This window comes from Colossoma macropomum, unplaced genomic scaffold (assembly GCF_904425465.1).
Source record: "Colossoma macropomum unplaced genomic scaffold, Colossoma_macropomum, whole genome shotgun sequence".
NCBI classification, from domain to species: Eukaryota; Metazoa; Chordata; class Actinopteri; order Characiformes; family Serrasalmidae; genus Colossoma; species Colossoma macropomum.
The window spans coordinates 31,474,582-31,497,891 of NW_023494791.1; the positions used below are offsets into that span (position 1 = coordinate 31,474,582).

The following is a 23,310-nucleotide window of genomic DNA, read 5'->3' on the forward strand; positions in this document are numbered from 1 at the left end:
CACCACAAACACACCACACACCATACATGCCAGAAACATAACACACACTTAACACACTACATACACACACCACAAACACACAAATCACAATCACACCACACCACATACCATACACACACAAACACACACACACCACACAAACATGCCACGCCATACAACACACACCACATAAACACAACTCATGCACCACATACAAATCACAAACACACCACACACCATAAACACACCACAAATACATACACACATGCCACACACACCACTATCTATCTATCTATCTATCTATCTATCTATCTATCTATCTATCTGTCTGTCTGTCTGTCAGCAATCTCTATCTATCTGTCTGTCTGTCTGTCTACAGTCAGCGGAGGAAAGCTGCCTCGCCATGGCAGGGCAACGCAATAGAGGCGGGCAAAGCAAGCAGCCCAGCCAAACGGTGTTGTGGTGCAGGGTGAGAGTGTATAGAAGCCCTGTGTCAGCTCTGTTCTCATCCTGTGGCTGACAGAGCACCGCCCTGGGTCCTGCCTGCATAATGCCATGCAGAGGCTGCAGAGCCAAGGCTCTTTCAGCAGGAGAGATGCAGAGCATGATCTTTTAGCAGAGGTCATCAGGTTCTGTGCCTAGGGGGCCTGGTATAGCACAGTTTGGTGATTCTCCTGCTCAAACACACCTGGTAAGCTGCTAACCAACTGCTGAGTTGAATCTTGAGCATAGCCAAAAAATTGTGCTGGATGAAGACTTTCCAGGAATGGAACTGATGACTCCTGCTATAGAACATGTTCCTCAGGGCAGTGCTTTCCAAACTTTGTCAGAGAATACCTCTTCCTTGCACATTGCCTTGGGTTTTTCCTGCTCTTCCTGCTCATCCACGTTATCTCAAGAAGGACTTGTTGTTTGCTTTCTTCAGTTGTGTCTTTTAGATTTTTCAACCCTCGTTCCTCCCATATCTATCTATCTACACATGTTCTAAACCGTTATCCTAATTGGCCGCGGGGGCTGCTAGAGCCTATTCCAGCGCTCATTGGGTGGAAGGCAGAAAACACCATGGCTGCCAGTCCATTCTGTCTATCTATCAATATTTAATATCTTTGTAGTTTTTACCTTTTCTATTTCACTTTTTTATTTTTGCTTTGTAAACACTGGTATTTCCTTTAGGAAATAAAATACATATCTAGTTTCAAAAAGTGTCCTCCTGTCCACTTTGCACCAATGAATATTATAATTATATAGAAATACAGGTGGGGGAAGAAAAAAAGGCAATACCGCGCCTCTCCATTGGTAGTCGCCATTGGACTTTTTTTTCCTTCCTCTTTAGTTTTTGGCTTAAAGGAGACGCAACAAAGACGAAACCGAACAACGAGCGATTTTGTGTGTCGATGCTGTGGCTTTAAGAACTGCAAAGAGTGGCTGGGTCTTTAAAATTGATTTTTGCATAGTTATAATAAGGTAGCTTAAGTATGTTTTCAGTTAAGGATTAAATATTTGTACATATATATAAACGTTTATGCGCAGAACGTGCGAGAGTGGGCGCAATATGTTTGGCTGTTGGATCCCGGCCTTTACACGGCAAACTGTTTTCATATTTTATGCCTCTCAACGCTTGGTCACATTTGTGTATGATCTTTAAGCTGCAACGAAAAGCAGGCTTAGAGGTTAAAAGAGGTGATGGAGCTGCAACACGGCGATGGTCAGCTCTCGGACAACAAAGAGGAGAAGTGTGGCGTGGAGAAGGCCGCACAGAAATCCCCGGACCACAGTCAGTCAGAGACGCCAAAGAAGCTGCTGCGAGGGCGGTGCCCTAGTCGGCTGAAGGCAAGGGAAAGCCCGGGAGAGTTGGACACTAACGCGAACGGCGCCGGCGCGAATGCAGTTGGATCTGGGCGAGTGCTGCGGGACCGGTCGGCTAGAGCTCTTCCAGCGTGGAAGCACAGCGAGAAAAAGGAGCACCGGGACGAAGAGTTGGTGGAGGAGAGTCGGCGGAGGAAAGCTGCCCCGCCGCGGCGGAGCAAAGCTACAGAGGCGGGCAAAGAGAGTGGCCCGGCCGGACGGTACGAGCTTCAGTTATATTCTTCCTAACAGATTGAAATTCACTGCAAAATGTAGAAGAAGCTGGTGAGAACCGTGAAAGTTACAGGTGTTGTGGTGCAGGGTGAGAGTATATAGTAGTCCCGTGTCAGCTCTGTTCTGCCGCCGGATCCTGCCTGCATAATACCGCGCAGGAGCTGCAAAGTATAGGCTCCTTCAACAGGAGAAATGCCAGATGCAGACCATGATCTTTCAGCAGAGGTCATCAGGTTTTGGGCCTAGGGGGCCTGGTTCAGCACAGTTTGGTGATTCTCCTGCTCAGACATACCTATTAAACTGGTAACTAACTGCTGAGTTAAATCAGGTGTGTTTGGGTATAGCCACCAAATTGTGCTGGACGAAGATCTTACAGGAATGGAACTCGGGGCAGTGCTTTCCGACCCTTGTCAGAGAATTCCTGTTTCCTGCCCATTTTACTTTGGTGTTTCCTGCTCTTACACATCCAATTCAACTCAAGACGGTCTATTTTCTTAGCTGATTTTAGCTGAATAGTTAGTTAAAACACATTACTGCAAATAATGTGTTGAAAAACACTGATTTGAATCGAATGCCATTTCTAATGTTAAACGTGAAACTGCAAAGCAAGACATACTTTGTGTCGACACAGATTTACATTTGATCCAAACATTTGATCCAAACGTTGATCTACGTCTTGACCTGAAGTCTCAGTTTGTCCTCCTTTGCATCTATAGATTGCGATCAAATGTTTCTAAACACTTTGTGTTTTCTGGTCGAGAGGTTCATCTGTACAGATGTCCTCTGTTATCAAAATGTGTACTGTAATCTGCTTTGCTGAATTGATTAGTTTCTTCTTTCTATTTCATCTAAGGTCTGGAGAGAGTAAGGATGCCGGCAGCAGCACTCGAGGTAATAGGAGTTTAATGTGATGTAAATAGGGCTGCAACGATTAACCACGGAGGGTTCAGGTTTACATAAAAACTGAAGCTTTTATAATGCTATACTATGTTCATATGATCCACACAGTCATTCTGACAGATTGCAGTATATTACAGGAAGTGTGGAGGGCAATATGGCTTCTGTTGTTTGATTTTAAAAGGTGCTCTATAACAAGCCACATGGTCAGTCTCACACACTGTAATGCAGTGCCTCAAGTGTAGGGGACAATATGCCTTCTACTGTTTGATTTTAAAAAGCACTCTATAATAATGCATGTGGTCATTCTGACAGATTGTAATGCGTATAGGGAACGATATGGCTGTTCTTTGTTTTAATGCACTGTAATATTCAAATGATCCATATAGTCGTTCTGACACATTGTAACACGCTACTGTTTCTTCTAATAAGAGAATAAATAGCATGTTGTGGTACTTTAAGTCTATTAAAGTAGTGGTCAATAAATTAATAAAAGTAATAGATTACAGAAATAATCCTTAGTTGCAGCCCTGGCAACAAACAGCTGTAATTGTAGGATGAGGCCATTATAAACGTGGTCACACTCGCCCTTCTTTCTCTACAGCGGGTGGTGGCAGGCGGACTCAGAGCCGCAGCAGGACTCCTTCTTCATGGCCTCAGAAGAGTATAACCCGGGTTGTGTGCAAGAGCGAACCAGAAGCAGAGACTTTATGTGGTAATGAAGAGTGTTTCACTTTTGATTTTGAATGTGTCCTTTGCAGCATAATGGTGATCCTGAAACTTATCTAAGATTAAAGAACACCACCAACAACCTTTTGACATGCCACATTTCTATGCTTTCCTCAGTGATTAAGGCCTAATGGCTATTAATTGTGAAGTAATTGTGTTATAAAAAACACTACAACATTACTCTGGTACACTCTTAAATTAAGCTTTCTAAATGGTTCTTGGGTTTGACATACAGTGGTTCTTGGCTTGGATGTACAGTTCTAGGAAAAACTGTCATTGGAGCCTTTGTAGGTTCTTCACACTTGCACAGCTCACCTAGCCCTTGTAGTTTATTTCATGGATTTTCTTTAAAAAAAAATAAACTTCTATTAAATTCATGGGACCTTGCAAAATCCTATAGCTCTACTCTAAGTACTTTTTTAGTTCTGAATTTTTGAAGTTTGGCCCTTTTTCATATTTTTTTCCACAGACACACTCCAAAATCTTGTAGAAAGCCTTCCCAGAAGAGGGGACGTTGTAATAGCTGCAAAGAGGGGACTGACTCAATATTATTACCTATGGATTTAGAATGGGGTGTCCCATTACTTTTGTCCATGCAGTGTACATGGATTTGTATGCCAAAACTTGTCCATCAGATTACTAGTGAAAAGTGATTTATCACTCCAGACAGCATGTTTCTGGAGTTAAAACTGAGCTGTTGAGTGGCATGTTTTACATTACTCCAGCCAGTGATTGCCATTGCTGCTGGATAGGGAAGCTAATTCATCACTCCACAGAACGCGTTTCCACTGTTTCAGAGTCCAGGGGCAGCATGCTGGGCGTTTGTCGGCCCCACTCTGTGAGTTTACGTGGTCTACCACTTTATGGCTAAGCTGTTGTTGCTCCTATATGCTTCCATTTCGCAGTAATAGCACTTATAGTTGACAGGGGCAGATCTAGCAGGACAGAAATTTCACAAACTGACTTGCGGCAGAGGTGGCATCCTATGATAGTGCCACAGTCAGTATGACCCATTCTACAGCCATTGTTTGCCTATTGAGACTGCAAGGCTATGTGTTTAATTTCATCCAACTGTCATCCAACAGTGGGTATGGCTGAAACACCTGAACTCAGTAATTAGGCGGTGTGTCCCAATACGTTTGTCTATATAGTGTATGTTGTTGCATTAACGTTGTCCTCAGCCCCACTGAATGCTATTTGCATAAACTGAAATGTCGATTGCAAGCCAGATCTTCTTGTTTAACATCAATGCCTGACCTACGGGTGGGTGATGTGTCAAAAATATTATATCATGATACTTCAGGCTGTTTTCACGATACACAATATGTATCACGATGGTTAGTTTTTGTGAGGTTTAATAAGTTGGAACAGACAAAATTGAACCTTTAGTGCCACATAGAAAAAAATTCAGTAATTATAATAGATCACAACTACATTTGTTCAGTGTTTTACAAACACTGTCAAAAGTCCAGTTTGTAAAATGGAGGACTTATTGTTGGAATTTGTGTTGAAATATGTAGTTGGTGCTTTACGTACTCATGATATTCACAATATGCTTAGAAAAGCGCAATCTTAATTGCATAATTGTGACACAGTGATTAAAATTTAGTCATATTGTCCATCCCTAGTCTGACCTTACCACTGCTCCTTTGACTGAATGGGGAGAAATACCCCCAGACATAATCCAGAATCGTGTGGAAAGTCTTCCCAGAAGAGTGGAGGCTATATTATAGTCTCAAAAATGGAAGGGGTTGGAATGGGATGTCCAGTAATCTCATGCAGACTTTCTTTTGCCTATATAGTGTGTATAATTTTTTTTGTCCTCGATCTCATACTGAATATATTGTGAAGCTGTTAGAAACATCAGAAATCATAGTCAGGCTTTGGACTGAGATATTTGCAGATATTAGCATTTTTTGCTTTTGATGAAATTGATTTTGAGTTTGTTGTGCAATTTCTGTTTTTATAATTGTAATTTCATCTGACATTTCCACAGTGGAAACAGACAAGGCAGCTGGCAAGAGGACAGGAGAAAGGTGATAAGCTTTTTACATTTAATACACATGCATAAAGGACTGGACATGCACCAACATCAGTATCAGTACTGAAATTCTATTATTACATAAAAATATTGGCATTAACATACAGACAGCGTGGTGTTGTGTGACGAAAATCTTTGTGCACTGACTGGCATACATCCTTCAGATGTGAGTGTAGACAAGCAACAGTGTAAGAGGATTAATTAAAAGTGAACATATTCGTTTAATCTGATTCTTACCATCTTGTCAGTTGTTTTTTGAACAAAGTATTTGTATGGTACAATTGATTGAGAATTGATTGATTGACTATTTCATAGGTCTGTATAGATTAATGTTGGCCACATTACAGCCACATACAGGGCTTGCACAAAATGATGCTATCACTTGGAATTGGCAGCTATGTAAGGATTGGTACTCAGCATCAATTGTAGAAAAATTAGCATTTCTGTGCCTCCCTAGACATGATCATGTGGAGTGCCTTTGTAGTTTCTGTGCTTGTTGTCTGTGTTGGTTGTAAAGTTCTAACAGGTCTGCACAATATATTGTTTTTAATCATTCATTGATCACAAAATTGATATTTATATCATATAATCAATAAGCAAATAAAAAGTCTTCTAACCAATCACATTTTTTTTACTGTGTTCTGTGAGCTTCCTGAGAAATTTCAGATTTTTTTGTATAGAGGAACAAAATAATTGAGAGAGAAGTAAAATATTTTGGTCAAATAATGCGGGCCCATTTTAATGCTACGTTACTAATTAAATAGTGTGTTTTTAATACATCGCAATATGTATCTAAATTTCAACAGGTAGTGATATAATCAGGATACTGTTTTGTTTGTATCGTTCAGCCAAAGTCAAATGTGTTTAATGTGCTTCTTCAGTGATCAAAAAAAGACAGAAGGAGAGGAGGATGATGTCCTGGGTGAGGAAGAGCCTCCGTATGTGGATGACCTGAAAGACCAGAACTACCAGCCGCAGTGCCAGAGGTATAGTACTGCACTGATGGAGTTTTTTATACAGTTCTGGAGGTTTACAATTGAATTTGTCCACGACCAGAAAAGGGGTTTCCAAGGAAGGTATTGGTCAGCAGGTGGTGTTAGTGAGTCAGTAAATGCTTAAGAAGGAGATTGGCTAATATTCTTTTTTCATGAAAAACTTAGGATGTAATCGGGACCTGGGACGCATACGTTTTAGTGAGACTGTTTGGGATTCACAGCTCAACCTTGTGGCCTTCAAATGGAGTTTTACAGAGATGCACACCTTTACATTTGCCATTAAAGACCTGTTACAGAGGATTTGACGTCCTCTGCGCAAATAGTCAAAAACGGAGCACACTGTTTTATTATAAGGTTTAATGGCTATTATTACTTACAACTGGAAAAGGTCAAGGAGCGGTTTACAGTAAATCCAATAATTAAATCAGCAGAACTTTGAAAACAGACTTTTGTCAGATATTTTCATGCTGTAATACATGCCATGGCGTGATGTATATAGGCACACATTACTGGACTTTTTTCCGAAGAATTTATACATTCTACGAGTATTCTGTAGTTTTTCTAGACCAAGCTAATATGTGTTGCACAGTTGTATGTGAAAGTTTTGATGTCCTTTGTCAAATTACACATTGTTTTGATTTTGTGAGTGAAAATAAGTATACATCCTAAACAGAGAATACATTTCTTCACATTTTAATGCACAATTACTATTAGTTTGCTAGATATACCTGGTAAGGAAAATTATAAAACAGAAATGTGGCCTGTGCCAAAATTATTGCACATTTTATTATTTTTTTATTTTTTCTGTTATGTAAACTCAGCAAATATATAAAAATTTGCACTAAAATTAGTTTTTAAAAAAGGGATTAATTATGTTCCTTGTAGAAGATTTGTTAACTTAACATCATGGGGATATACAAACATTTTGCACGCGACTGTGTTAGACTGTGTTAGAGCTCTCTAGAAGCAAGACATTTTAAACACGTAAAGTTTCAAAAATCAAATCAAAGCTTCACTATAGAATTGAAAATCATGTCCAACCTGAAACCCTGTGTAGTTACACCCCTAGTGCTGGTCAGTACAACAATTATGATTTCTGGCATCTTCTTTCTGGTAGTGGACAGTGTGTCCTGCTGTTAATATATACTGAATGATGAAACGTAGTGAAAGGTGTAATTAAGTTTGATTGCTTTGCACTGACTGTTTCTGTCTATGTTTCAGTGATGATGACGTAGGAATCAGCAGTGATGAAGATGTACCCTTTAGAGACGACCTGAATGACCAGAGCTATGACCCTAAATCTGAGAGGTAACGCATGTGTGTGATTTCTATGTGCACGTATATTACCATTCAAAACTTTGGAATCAACTGTCACATTAACATGCACAGTCACACCAGAAAATATTTTTAGATGACTTAATGAAAAATATTTACAGTCAGTCTAAGTATTTTTTAATGATAATTTAATAACAAAGTTGTTAAATGAAGATTGTCTGTTTATGGTAATTGTCTGTTGTAAATTCAGTTTTAATGGAACAGTTTTAAATTTGTTTGTTTTATTACTATTTTTTGAGCTTTGTGACATAGCATCACTAACACATCAGAATCATTTATAAACATAATCGCAGGCTTTTTGTATTTTTGAAAACAGTGATTCCAAACTTCGGAGTGGTAGTCTATGTTTTTGCACGCCTATGAGTCAATGAGGAATTTTTATATAAATAATCCAAATGAAAATCTCTTATTCTGATCTTGGCTTCTTGAAGGGACACTCCTAAGTCACGACGCAAAGCCCCTCCCAGGCTGCGGGAGAAAAAAGAGAAAATGGCTGTAGTGGAGAAAGAGAAGGAGGTGCAGGCAGAGGTGAAGAAAGAAGGAGGAGACGGAGTGGATGTGAAGGTGGAATTCGGGGAGGGTGCAGAGCCTCCTAGGAAGTGAGTAACATTGTTTTAAGTAGCCATTTCAGTAATGGTATTAATTAATGGCTAATTAATGATAATGATGTACTTGATATCCTCATAAAAAGAGAATTCAAAATATCAGAAAAACGTTAAAACAGCAACAGAAAACAAGTCTCTAAAAGTAAAAAGCACTAGATATAACACGATAATACAGTAATAATAACACATTAAAAGGGGTAAAGCTCAAAAAGAATGTATGTATAAAATGTACTTGGATATAGAAATTAACACAATCTAATCCCAAAACAAACGTTACTACACACTGTAGACCTGTACCTCTGACCTGATGGTAAAAGCAATGAAAAATCATAGTCCAGGAATGAAGTAATAACACAGGCTTTACAGAGTCCAGTCTGATCATGCAAAAAAATGGTTTAATAGGAGTAGAAAAGCCAATAAGCTTGGCCACAAGTAACTTACACTAAGTTATGATATGTCAAAGCGGTTTCTATCATCAGTTTGGATTAAGTAAAATAATGGAGGCTACAAGGATCAAAACCCAGAGACTAGTTCAAAATGTGTTATTCTCAAACAGTTAACAAAAAAAACAAAAATGCATTTTTAATACATTTGTAATTTGTTTAGCCCTCTGTACTACGTTACAAGAAACCAGTTTAGTCGTCATGAATAAAAATATGTAAATATGTAATAATGACTTTCATGAATAGTACCCCCAATGGCCAATATCTTGTGAAACTTCACTGGTTTTTCAAAAGTGCCACCATTCAAGTTTCATGATGACACCATTCAAGTTTCATGATGATTGGTCAATGTTAAGCCTATCAAAGGAAACTTATTGGCTGATGGTGGCCATAAATTTCAACGTATCAACTTGTCCTTGCAGATTGATTTATAGTCTGTCTAGTAGATGCTGCCTGCAAAATATCAGCTTGAGAAAGTTCTGAGAAAGTTATTTAGCAATAACAGTGCCCCCTATTGATATACTTGCACCAAAATTGATAGGCTACCTCAGAATCTTCTCTTGAATAAGGATCTGAAGTTTAAAATTTTTTGGATGATACTTTAGAATTTTAAATTCATTATAAATATTTCACAGGGGTTGATTAGCATATGGCAGCATATTGTTTACAAAAGTCAAAATGTTTTTGATAATTATTGATGTTTAGAATTTTTTGATAGCAGTTGTATGAGAATTGAGTGAAAAATGTAGGACTAGTTTGCAAAAGTAGGTTTTGCATATTATGCAATTATGCAAAAAAAAAAATTAAGTAGGCAGAGTTAAATGGTCTGAATTGCAAATTAGTTTGTCTTGAGCCAAGGAATCAGGAAAAAATGTGGTGTCTGTGACTTATGGTCTCTTCTCCTCAACCACGCCCTGCATGCTTGAACCCTAATAATAAAAATGATAATAATGCAGACTTTCATATCTGCACAGTGGACAATACAAGTGAGCTCTAAATCTCTGTACCTACCTTTAAACCTTGTGGATGGTTTCACATGTGCCTGGACAAAGGCATCAAGCAGGCCCGGTGAATCAGTCTGACATGCTATTCCTCTATGGTTTTTTGCCTAAAAAAGGAAATGTTGTTGTACTGTTATTATCTTATAGTTCTTTTCTTATACTTTAGTAAAATAGGGACAGGCATGAGTAAATGTCAAATAACCACCAAGTTGACTCACAAAATACCACACGAAAATCGCAAATTTTAGTACTTACCTACTTGAATATTTGAATATTTGAATGTATGACATTGCAGTGTTGATTAGCTAAATTCCCTATCATTAGAGAGACTTGTAAGTTTCGCTGCACAAAGCAGTGAAGAACAATCATATGTGGATGATGCCATCTAATTGTTTATTTACATCTAATAAAAAGTGACAAACATTTTGAGTTGGCTCAATTTTTTGCAGTGTTTTTCAGTTTCCGCTAAGATAGCGAGCTAGTTGGCTAGCTAAATGTATAACACAAACCTATGCAGAGCAGTGGGGGCTCCAGGTCTGGAGCTGGCACAACAACAGTACACGATGGCTTGCAAAACTCTTGGATGATTGCTGGTGCCGTGAATTTTAGGTTTGCCAGTCTAGCAACTGCATTTCGCACCAAAAGGCTCGTTGTTGTCATGGCCTGCATGGTGTGGTGCAAATGTAGGTTATAGCTAGTTTGTTTTCTCTTTTGTTTTTCAGACGGCTACATTTGAGTACCTAAAATGCCCATCCCCAAAATATGACTTGGCACTCACTTTTTGTACACTTACTGCAATAGTAAATAATTTGCTCCGTTGTATGTTTAGCTAGCTAGCAGGTTGACTTATCCTAGCTGACAGTGGAAAAACTCAGTAAAAAAAAATTGCGCCAACTCTTTATCAGTGGGGAAAAATACTATTTAATGACATTATCCACACATGAAGTTAAATTATAATTAGATTGTTTTCTTCGGTTTTAAACACAGACATGTGAGAACATGCTTAATTTGAACAAAATGCTCTATAGTAAGAGATGACACAAACTTACCTTAGGTGCTCTGCAGATAAAGGGACAACATCAGGATTCAGGCGAAGATGTTGCTCAGGCATGTAACCTATTTTACCTCCATAAAGTTGGAGAGACTCCCCCCATCAAAGTCTGCATTGCAAGCATGCTTGCTGATCATGCGTTACCACTGGCTGGCCCGTGTTGGATTATTGTGAAATGTGTGCAATCCAGTGTTGCTTTTACATCCATAGTAAGCACATGTTCAGCCCACTGCTCTCAACCCAGAAAAGCTAAATTCAAAAATTCAACAATTTGAAAAACTATATTTAAAAGACTAAATGTTAAATATAACTAGCTAATTAACTTTAGCTAAAGTAACCTTGCTAAGACTAAAAGGCTAGTTTAGTCTAAAAGGCTAAAAACTACAATATCTACAAATATAATAACTAAGAATTAGCAATAATAACTATCTAGAATGTGAAATAAGCTAAATGCAATGAGACAATATGTATAGAAGAAGATCCAAAATGGCGCTGAAGTTCTCTCTCCTATGGGAAAGCATAGGCTCCTATGCTTTCATATTTATGAGAGCGGCACGACTAGGGCATAAAGGGGTGGTAACATTGGTTGACTTGGTTTGCGTACCAAAGTACGATGACGCATCATCCGCACCTGTAGCAGAGTTGAACCAGAGGGGCACTGCAGAGGCCGAACTAACCACGATAAAAATAATATTTTTTACAGTTTGGAAAGATGTGTTCACATTTCAAGCAAGGCTGGTTTATTTTATTATTACAGAGTGATACATTTCAGCTGTGAATGAAAAATAAAGGTTTTAGGGTGTAGTTACTCTTTAAGAATAGACGGCCAGTACTAATAACCTGGCCCAAAACAAGTTGATTAGGGTTGTACTGAAAATTCCTCCTTGGTAGGCATTTAAAGACGGATCATTTTTAACGATCTCCTTCTAGTAGAGAAAAGAGTAAATTAAATTAAGCTGAGACGCATACATGCCTTAATAAATTAGACCCAAACTACCTATAAACTACTTGTGTTCATGTGTCCGTTGTAAACTAGTAAAAGATTTTCACAACTGTTAAACTATACTATAGGGAGTGCAACAAATCTTACACCTTTTGGATTTAACAGTTTGATTGGTAAAATTTTTTTTTGTATTTTATGTACAGCTGCAGTTTTGAAGAATAAACTTCCTGCTTCTCCTAAAAACTTACAAGTGGACATTAGCTTTGAATATGTTTTGAAAATGAAAATGGCTGCTAAATGACGTGTGCAATGAAATTTTTTAAGCAACTTTTAGGGTCCAAGCACACAGTTTATTTGTTTGATGTTATTATTAGCCCAGACCAAACTGTAAGTCCTAGAGACATGAAACTTAGGCAGTCGGTAGTAGTCCCTCCTGCAACTCAGCCGCACGACATAAGTACAAATGGGGCGCTATTTCGCAGCACAGTGTTTGGCGCAGCACAGCGTTTGGCTCTTTAATTCCTAAACCAAATTTTTTAGAGCCAAATCTATTTTTTTCCTGATTCCTTGGTTCAAGACAAACTACTTACAAACTACTTCAATTTGGAACATTTAGCTCCGCCTACCTAGATTTTTCGCATAGCATATTTATATAATATGCAAATGCTATGGTTTTTGTCCGATTCTGATGTAAGTGGTGTCAAAAAATTCAGAAGCGCCTGAACCTCAAATTTTTTTTTACTTTTATAACAAATATGGCTGCCATATGCTAATGAACCCTTTTTGGAATAATTCATAATTATGACGCTTTATAAAAAAAAAAAATTAACTTATGCTTATTCAGGAGTAGATTCTGGGGTAGCCTATACATTTTTATGTGCATACATCGTTAGGGGGCGTGTAGCTATAAATATAAGTATAAAATAAGTGTTTCTCAGCATCCATACATCTGATCAAGCTGAAATTTTGCAAGTAGCATCTATTAGACAGACTAGAAAAAAAATTTAAGGACAATTTGATGCGTTGAAATTAATGGTCGCTATAGGCCAGTCAGCATTCAGCAGACATTTGACAGGCTTATCATTGACGAATCATCATGAAACTTGAATGGTGTGTCGATGTAGGCACTTTCTAACAATCTGTGAAGTTTCAAAAAAACTGGTTACCGGGGGTAGCTTTTCATAGAAATCAATTAATTATGACATATTACATGTATGTATATTTATTTATGGTCACAATTGTTTTCCTGTAATGTAGTACAGTGCGCCAGACAAATTTCCAATTACAAGTGTATTAAAAAAATGTATAGTTTTTTGTAGTTGTTAACTGTTTGAGAACATTTTTCAAACGAGTCTCTGGGTTTTGATGCAAACTTTCAAAATTGCTCTTAAAATACTCTGTGGCCTTTCTAGGTAAATAATTATAAAAAAAATAAAAATTGACTTTTTTGTCAGCATGGTCTTGCTCTATCAGTTAATCATTCACATACACACATAATCTGTGTGTAGACACAAATTTGCTAAAGTTTAACACTGTGGCTAGACACCAAATCATTCAAGAACAGTGGTATGGCATCATGATATCATGATATGAAAATGTGGCCGTGCATCATAGAGAATGTGAATTCTGTTAATTATGGCATTTAATGCAGTTGCATTGTTTGAGGACTAAATTTCGCAACAACCAGCATCAATCAACAGCTCACTAGTAATGTGTGCAACAAGATGGATACAGTCATGATTTTTCTTTGTTCAGATTTTTTTCAAAATATCTTGTCAAATAAAGCCCATAGGATACTTTTTGTAACAGTAATTATTTATTTGATTATTATTATTTACTATTTACGTTTGCTCCATAGTAGTTGGTAGATGAGGCACAACTAAAGAATCTTTGGTTTGTGTTGGGTGGGGGGTGTGGAATGGAGTCTCTAAAAACAATGCTCTAATTGTGATTGGTACACGAGAATACAGTTTTATAGGGCATGTAAGGAGTGACCACGTCAATACAAATAAAGTTGATACAACATTTGTGTTGTGTATGATGTTATTCAGGGTTATAGCTGTTTCAGGGAATGGTTCAGGTGGTCTGCAGCAAATATACTGTCTAGTTGTTACTCCAGCACTAAAACAGTCTTGCTCTAGAGGTTTCAGACACAAAATACCAGGGAAAACCAGAAACCCATCTTATTATTTTCCCTTTTTGGTTTTGCAGCACCCTTGCAGTTTAGAACAGTTCACACATCAGTGAGCATATTGATGCCATACTAAAATGTTTGCTTTCCCTTTTATTATTTTTACATTTCTTTTCTAACTTTTTTTTTTCTTATCTAATAGGAGAGGCAGGCGAAGGAAAGATGATAAAAGCCCCCGTCTTCCAAAGAGAAGGTAGGACACCCACACTGAACAGTGTAACATTGACCTTTAGTCTGATTTAATTACAGATCTTTAGGAAACGACTTAGTGCTTTATGGTACTTCATAATTCACAATGATTTGATTTGATGACTTTGATTTTATTATGATTGAGAAACATTTTTAATAGGTCTGGCCTGAATAATTTGAATGCTCCAGTACTTGTTTTAAATATTGATGTTTGTTTCACTATTAACTATACAAAAGCATCAGCTTTTTTTAAACCACTAAAAGTGTAGCTTAAAAAATGTCATAAGCAAAGGCCTTTGGATAGAATGGTTATTGTTAATATATGGATATTTATGTTCTGAATAAATGAACTGTACATCACAATTCTATGCCAAACATCAACTTGCTTTGGAGTGAAACAACCTGCACTGCCTTTCACATGACTACTAAAGCTAAAGGGGAGCAAAGATGCCTGTGAAATCATATCTGGGAGCACTTTAAATCATCAGACAGCAAAGCAAAATGCTCAGTGCAAAATCTGCTAAAAGAGGATGATGATGGAGGCATGATAGGCTTGATGAATCATCTCCAATATGTAACTGTAGCGATCTTTATCAGAGTACCTCCATGCAAGTTACCTCTGCCTCTGTCATGTAACTGCTTCAGGCTCTTCTTTTCTCTCTTGTAACTTAACAGTTGTACACAGCAGGTTTGAAACTTTACAGCACAAACAGCAAATCTGTTTATTGTGATGAAATTACAATCACATGTTTTCCTGCTGTATCAGAGAAGAGTAGCCTCCATATAATATTAGTGTGGTGCATGAGCTGCACTAACGAAGTTGTCACATTTAAGTAAATTAATGATGTAAAAACAGTTTAGGACACCATAAAAAACGTGTGTGTGATTTGACTGGATGTCTGTGGAGTTTATTATTTTCACAGATATAAGGTATGCTTGTAGTGCAGCCGGTGTGGACTGAAACATTTTATTACAAGGAAACATACCTGTTCTGTCAGACAGATGACTAAAAAGTAGTGTCACCTACTTCACACAGAAGTATTAACTTGTATTTGGAGTCTATAAAATGCTGTACATGTAAACATACATGTGTCAAGTAACTATACAGACATTAAAATCTACACTACACTTTTGACAATAGTCCAAGAATTGTATTTGGCCAAAGAATGCTTGAATACTTTATTGAATATTATTATAAGCAATTACAATCAATTGTAACATTCCAAAATCCAAGATGCAGATGAATCAGAAGCATTTTTACATAACGTTGTAACAAATTGTCTATAACAAAGAACAAATTAATTGCTTTACTGGTTGATCTCAGCTAGCCTATGCGAAATTTTTCTGTTGTTTCCTGCATTTTGGGTCAAACACATTGTTATCCCATTATTGTTACTGTTATGGGGCAGTCGTGGGCTGGAGGTTAGGGAACCAGCCTTGTGACCAGAAGGTTGCTGGTTCGATCCCCTCAGCTGACGGTACGTGACTGAAGTGCCCTTGAGCAAGGCACCTAACCCCCAATTGCTCCCCGGGCGCTGTGGATAGGGCTGCCCATGTGCCCGAAATGAACACTAGTGAACACACACCCTAGTGTGTGTGTTCACTAGTGTGCATGTTTGTGGGTGTTTCACTGCACGGATGGGTTAAATGCGGAGGTCTTATTCCTCTGTGTGCAAACTCAGTAGGCTAATGGTTCTGAATTCATTCATTCATTCATAGGAAGAAGCCCCCAGTGCAGTATGTCCGCTGTGAGATGGAAGGCTGTGGGACGGTTCTTGCGCATCCACGCTACTTACAGGTTTGCATGAGGAATCAGTAACAGCTGTTAGATTTTTACATGATTAGACAGATGTTCATTCTCCTGAACTCCGATGACAAGTAGTCTATCGATAATCAGGCACTTTGAATTGAGAATTACAATTTCATTAGTTAAACAAGCTGTTTGCCTTCATGTCATCTCATTTTTGTATCTAATGGTTACAGTGTTTTCACATATAGTTCGTTTTAAAAGAACCGAACCGAGTTCTGTTAAAGTGAACCTGGAAGGGAACCAACTGCAAATGACCTCAGTTCGTTTTGTGTTCACAATGTAAGTGAACTATAAAGAGGACTCAGTCTTCTTTCTGGTCCTTTGGGATCTCAGACCACTTCTTGTTCAGACCCCAACTCCATTAGAACTCGGACCCCTTTCACAGCTGTATGTGCGCGCAGTGTTCGCAAAATGGGCCGCGTTCTCTGATAAATCCGTCCTATCAGGTGACGAGAAGAACCACCAGACCCGCCTGCTGCTCTCCTATTGGCTGCGCTGAAACAATTGGACAAAGTGCATCGCGCAAAATGGGAAAAATGGCCCTGCGGGTCTGCCGCGGTGGGCTCCGTGTTTGGCTGGGCTCCTCACTGAAGCTCCACCCAGCGAATTTTCATTCATTCAGCGTTCAGAGTGAAAGCAGCTGAAAACTGCGCTGCGTGCCCAGCTCGAGCCTTTAACGCGGTAAAATCACGCGAGCTCTCGTATCTGATCGCTTTAATAAGTCAGCGCTGCTGTCATGAACAGACTTTATCCTGAGTAGAACCTCATAATGATCCTCGGTTTATTTTTTAGGTTAAAAAATATAAACGAAAATGCAGACTACCTTTGCTCTGCTTTACGCTTTAGCTATAGATGCTTTCCTCCCATTTCCGCCAGAAAACTTTTCCTCAAAAGTAGAATACTTTGTTGTAAAATCTCTACTTGATGGTAGCAATGCATCTGAAAGTTGGGACAGAGGCAACAAAAGGCTGGAAAAATAAAGTGGTCCTTTTAAACAAACAGCTAGAGGAGCAATTTGCAAATCACTTGCATCATGGGTACAAAAAAAGAGCATTTTAGAGAGGCAGAGTCTCTCAGAAGCAAAGATGGGCAGAGGTTCAGCAGTCTGCAAAAACTGTGTCTAAAAATTATGGAACAATTTCAGAAAAATGTTCCTCAACATAAAAATTGCAAAGACTTTGGATATCCCACTATCTGTAGTACATAACATCATCAAAAGATTCAGAGAATCTGGAGAAATCCTGGTACATAAGGGACAAGGCCGACGGTCAATATTGGATGGTCGTGATCTTCGGGGCCTCATACGGCACTACGTTAAAAACAGGCATGTTTCTGTACTGGAAATCACTGGATGGGCTCAGGAACACTTCCAGAAATCATTGTCTGTGAACACCATTCACTATCGCTGTAGAAGAGTCCAGGTGCTGAACTGCCCTCCCTGCAGTAAAGACCTTTCACCTCATAGAAAACATTTGGCGCATCATGAAACGACAAATCCGGGAAAGAAGACCCAGGACTGTCGAGCAGCTAAGATCCTACATCAGACAACATTCCTCTCCTAAAACTCCAGCAGTTGGTCTCCTCACTTCCCAGACATTTACAGACTGTTGTTAAAAGAAGAGGGGATGCTACACAATGGTAGACATGGCCTTGTCCCACTTTTTTTTGAGATACATTGCTGCCATCAAGTTCTAAATGAGTTAATATTTTTCATGAAATGGTAAAATGTCTCACTTTCAACGTGATATGTGTTCTGTGTTCTATTGTGAATAAAATGTGGGTCTATGAGATTTGCAAATCATTGCATTCTGTTTTTATTTACATTTATTTGCATTTTACACAGCGTCCCAACTTTTTTGGAATTGGGGTTGTAACAAAACGCATTGTAGACCCCTTTCTAGAGTTTTCATTTAAAAACTGTTATCAAGAACTATGACTACATCATTCCATATTTCACCTACTGCACTGCACTAAATCTACTTAAACAGGGCTAATTATGCTCACTCTGTAGTGAAACATTCAGTTGGTCAGTGTCCTTTAAGTTTTGACAATATCCACAATATGCTCCAAAAAACATATTGCGTAACACAATAACAATAAAATATTGTCATATTGTGTTTGTGCTTTCCATTATACATCAGCTGTTTTTCTTTTCAATATGTTATTGTATCCAAAATTGTCACAAATGGATACGCAACATTTCAGAATGAAATTTTTCATATTCAGTGTGGCTTTCATTTTGTATTTCTTGGTTGTGATTTGTGTAATAATAGAAGATTTAATTAGTAACAAGTAGAGATGGCACAACACCACTTGTCCCTCCAATGCTGATACTGAGACCTTGAGTAGGTTTAAAATAGACAGGAGTGGATCATTTCCACAATGCTTTCTGAAGTTCAGTCCAACACAAGGCTTTAATGAAATGTGTATTTTGAGCTGTGATAGCAGGCTGTTGGTCACCCAGACACTTATTTTCATGATTCAGGCTGTATTTAGCTAGTTAGTTAAACAAATGGTCCGCCCACAAGGCTAAAGCAAAGAAATGTGGGGAATAGAGAAAACTATTGCTATTTCAATAAATCTGCAAAAGCTTATAGTTCAGCAATTCATGCCTTAAGATGGCTTACACATTAAACTAGACGAACCGCTTTTTTGGAGCTCCAGCAGTACTGAAAGAAATCCAGTTCTCATCACTTCTTAAACTCGGTCAGTGTTTTGCTTTTCATCTTACATACCATTTCAGTGGGATGGCTAACTACAGTACTGTGCAAAAGCTTCAGGCACCTAAATTAGATTTAAAAGCTGCTTATTTGGTCAGTAATTGTTCAAATATTACAATAAATACAAATAATATCAATACGACAAATAGTGACTTTATGTAAGTCAGTATGTTCATTTAACTATTTCCAAAGCTTTTCTTGAGAAAGGCTGATATTATTTGTAGTTGTCAATGCTTTAACGTTTACATTATTTCAACAGTACCCTTTAATAGTAACCTCTGAGAGTGAACACTTTTTCTTCTTCTCTCCTTCTTATAGCATCATATTAAATACCAGCACTTAATGAAGAAGAAGTATGTGTGTCCGCACCCCTCCTGTGGCAGACTGTTTCGGCTCCAGAAACAGTTACTGCGCCATGCCAAACACCATACAGGTACGACAACAGTTGTACATACACACACACACACACACACACACACACACACACACACACACACACACACACACACACACACACTCAAAAAATGCTATTAGGTTATGTGTATTTAAATAGTCATTTAAAGACTGTGTACTTCACTTGAATTTTTGGCTTATGTAACTTAAACTTGCTGTCTGGCCCATTAATGGTGAACATGCTGAACTGTGCATTGCAGATCAACGGGACTACATCTGTGAATTCTGTGCTCGTGCTTTTAAAAGTTCCCATAACCTGGCTGTTCACCGCATGATCCACACAGGAGAAAAACCTCTGCAGTGAGTTTGTCCCCTGCTACAGTGTCTCATACACACACACACACACACCACAAAATGCCTTGGCTTCCCTCTGGGAACACTGTTTAACTAAACCATGTTGTGTAAAATCAATTTAATTAATAAATTAAATTTTTTACTACGGCCAACGCCAGTAAAATGTCTGCAGTGGACTGAGTGTCAAAAAATCTAAATACAAATAAAGAAGGTAGGTATGCTACATTACTCTATATTTTGTAACTAAAATACTTCAAAAATACATGCATGTGATTGAACAGATGATAGTGCTAAATACAAGCAACATGCTGTTGGACCATAGAGAAGTTACATTTTGTGCTGTAATGTTGGTAATAGATAAAAATAATTAAAAGTGTAAAAAATTGTAGGCTTATAAAACAGTATGTTCAGCAGTTATGTTTTAAAATGCCTGGCAAATACTTTTGGCAGGTCACTACAAACATTCTGAATAAGACATTAGATAAAACTTACATGCCATTAAAGACAATATCAGGTAATGATAAAAAAAAAAAAAAAACCTGTCATTTGAGGTTGAGGTTGTTGTGCAGGCCATTGTAAAGACTTGTAGAGGATTTATACTCCCTTTACATTCGAAAAAGAACACGTCCATTTCAAATGGTGTAACTATCACTGCCCACGTAGCATGGATGTTGAGCAGTGCATCAACTACTAGAACAACTACTAGTAAAAAGTTTCTGACAACAACAAACATGGCGACGAGGAGGTCATAATAATGTACCAATTACGAAAAAGACGCAAGAGGCACCAGTGTAGACAGTGGTGGTCGTGTGGACGGAGAATTCTTTTCACTTATATTACCGATAAGAGAAATTGACATTGTGTCTGGCGTGAACTGTTGGTTACACTGCCCCCTGCTGACTTCCGGCACTGCTCCATTCCGTCCATATCTGTTAGCTTTCGGAGAATGAGTACAAATATGGCTCACAACACAAGTGGGTCTTGTGGGACGGGTGAATTTTTGTAATACACTGCCGGCAGCAGATAATTATTTATTTATTTAGTTAGTTATTTATTTAGTTAATTGGTTCTTTGTGAAATCACTAACTCACCCTTAAGTCACTTTTTCTCCTTCTCCCCCCTAGGTGTGAGATATGTGGCTTCACCTGCCGCCAGAAGGCATCCCTGAACTGGCACATGAAGAAGCACGATGCGGATGCCTCCTACCAGTTCTCCTGCAGCATCTGTGGCAAGAAGTTTGAGAAGAAGGACAGTGTGGTAGCACACAAGGCCAAGAGCCACCCAGAAGTTCTGATTGCGGAGGCTTTGGCAGCAAATGCTGGTGCCCTCATCACCACTCCAGGAGCTTTGCTGGAGGCCCCCACAGGGGCCCTACGGACAGAGCAGATGCAGGAGGTACAGCTGGGCTCTGTGCAGGTGCCGGTGAGCCAAGTGGGTTCTCTGGCACAAGTTGGTCACGTAGGCCCTGTGGTTGTGGTAGATCCAGACCATTCTCTTCCTAACATGCAGGTTCCTGTTACTTTGGCCCTGCCCACTGCGGAGGAAGAGCTAGGAAGCGGAACTGGGTCTTCACACTCAGTTTCCACGCACACCCTGCAGGCTCTGCCGTTGCATTTTGTCACCACACCTGTTTCCCAGCAACAGCAGCAGCCCCAGGTACAGCAGCTGCCCCTTCAACACTCAGTCACTCAACAGGCCACTCTCGTGCAGCCATTACCCGTGCAGTCATATCCCACGCAGCCGCAGATTCTTCACATGACATTCAGAGCTGTTCCACATCAGCAGCAGATCCAGCAGTTGCCCCTGCTCTCTGTGGCCCAGCAGCTACCACATCAAAGCCAAGCCATAGTTAGAGCTCCTAACCCTAGCTCTAGCCCTGTCTCCACAGGCTCTAGTCTCACCCAGAACCTGCCTGAAACCTCCTCTTCTGACTGCAGAGGAACTCTAGGTTTCTCAACTGAACCTCCTCCACCATCGTCAGCTTCTCCTCCCCACGTTCCTCCCACTGCCACAAGAGAGGGCAGAGCTGTCTGGGAAGGCAAGGGCCCTGAAGAGAACGGAAATGTGGGTGGGGTTTGGGAGGCAGCTGGAGAAAGCCAAGAGCAGGTTATGACGGACAGCTCAGAAGGGCAGATCCAGCATGGACTGATGTAGCGAAATGAAGTTCACTTTATAATAATAATGGAGGAAAAAGTCAGAAGACTGCCTAGTGTATTTCAGCCTCCTCAGTATAACCTCCCCACAAAAGTTAAAAATATAGGATCATAAATATATTGTATGTATTCACATATAAACGTTTGGTAGGTTTGTAGAAGTGTATGTAATCAAGGAAAAAAAAGGTGTGTTTTGAGTTGTTGCTTTTTGTACATAATACAGTTTTAGTCCCTTAAAAATATTACTTTTTTCTTGTTCCAGCGTGTTTTAGTTCCACCCAGTTCTTTTTCTCTGAACACTGCATATATATATATATATATATATATATATATATATATATATATATATATATATATATATATATATTACACCCACACACACACTCCTTGGCCAAAAAAATAGGCTAACAACAAATCATTAAAGAAATAAAGTAACTTGAGGAGATTGCTTTTCCTTTTTCATTTCTTTAAATACTGAAGTTCTGTGTGAAATTTGCAGATGACCTTTTACAGAAAGAAGACTTTTTCCACTTTTCAAACAGTTGAAAAACATCGCTGAGCTAGTTTGTGTTTTATGTGAGACCAAATATTCTCTATAGGGTTTAAATCTGGACTCTGACCAGGCCAAAATCATCAGGGAAAAAAAAATTATTTTGGGCCCTATTTTTTTTGGCGAGGAGAGTGAGTGAGTATGTATGTATGTATGTATGTATGTACATATACACTGATCAGGCGTAACATTGACCACCTCCTTGTTACTATGCTCACTGCCCATTTTATCAGCTCCACTTACTATATAGGTGCACTTTGTAGTTCTACAATTACAGACTGTAGTCCATCTGTTTCTCTGCATACTTTGTTAGCCCCCTTTTACCCTGTTCTTCAGTGGTCAGGACGCCAGTGGACCCTCACAGAGCAGGTTACAGTTTGTGTTGGTCATTCTCTAGTCCTTCATCAGTGGTCACAGGATGCTGTTGGCTGGATATTTTTGGTTGGTGGACTATTCTCAGTCCACTGAGTGACACTGAGGTGTTTAAAAACACTTCCAGCCAACAGCGTCCTGTGACCACTGATGAAGGACTAGAGAATGACCAACCCAAACTGTGTAGAAGCAGATGAGCTATCGTCTCTGACTTTACATCTACAAGGTGGACTGACAAGAGTGTCTACTAGAGTGGACATAGTGTTTAAAAACTCCAGCAGCACTGCTGTGTCTGATCCACTCAAACGAGCGCAACACACACTAACACCACCACATCAGTGTTACTGCAGTGCTGAGAATGATCCACCACCCAAATAGTACCTGCTCTGTGAGGGTCCATGGGGGTCCTGACCACTGAAGTACAGGGTAAAAGTATGCAGAGAAACAGATGGACTACAGTTTGTAATTGTAGAACTACAA

The 23,310-nt window shown here is 39.0% G+C and overlaps 1 protein-coding gene across 1 annotated transcript; it reads left to right on the forward strand.

The window, feature by feature from the left end:
- The first annotated feature begins 273 nt into the window (after positions 1-273).
- On the forward strand, positions 274-22,160 carry si:ch211-113e8.10 (E3 ubiquitin-protein ligase ZFP91). Its single transcript, XM_036574849.1, has 12 exons — positions 274-2,045; positions 2,912-2,949; positions 3,560-3,670; positions 5,681-5,720; positions 6,607-6,711; positions 7,942-8,028; positions 8,487-8,654; positions 14,432-14,482; positions 16,198-16,276; positions 19,327-19,441; positions 19,662-19,761; positions 20,880-22,160. Exons 1-12 carry the CDS (start codon positions 1,663-1,665, stop codon positions 21,907-21,909), a joined length of 2,307 nt encoding a protein of 768 aa, XP_036430742.1. The 5' UTR covers positions 274-1,662; the 3' UTR covers positions 21,910-22,160.
- Positions 22,161-23,310: the final 1,150 nt, after the last annotated feature.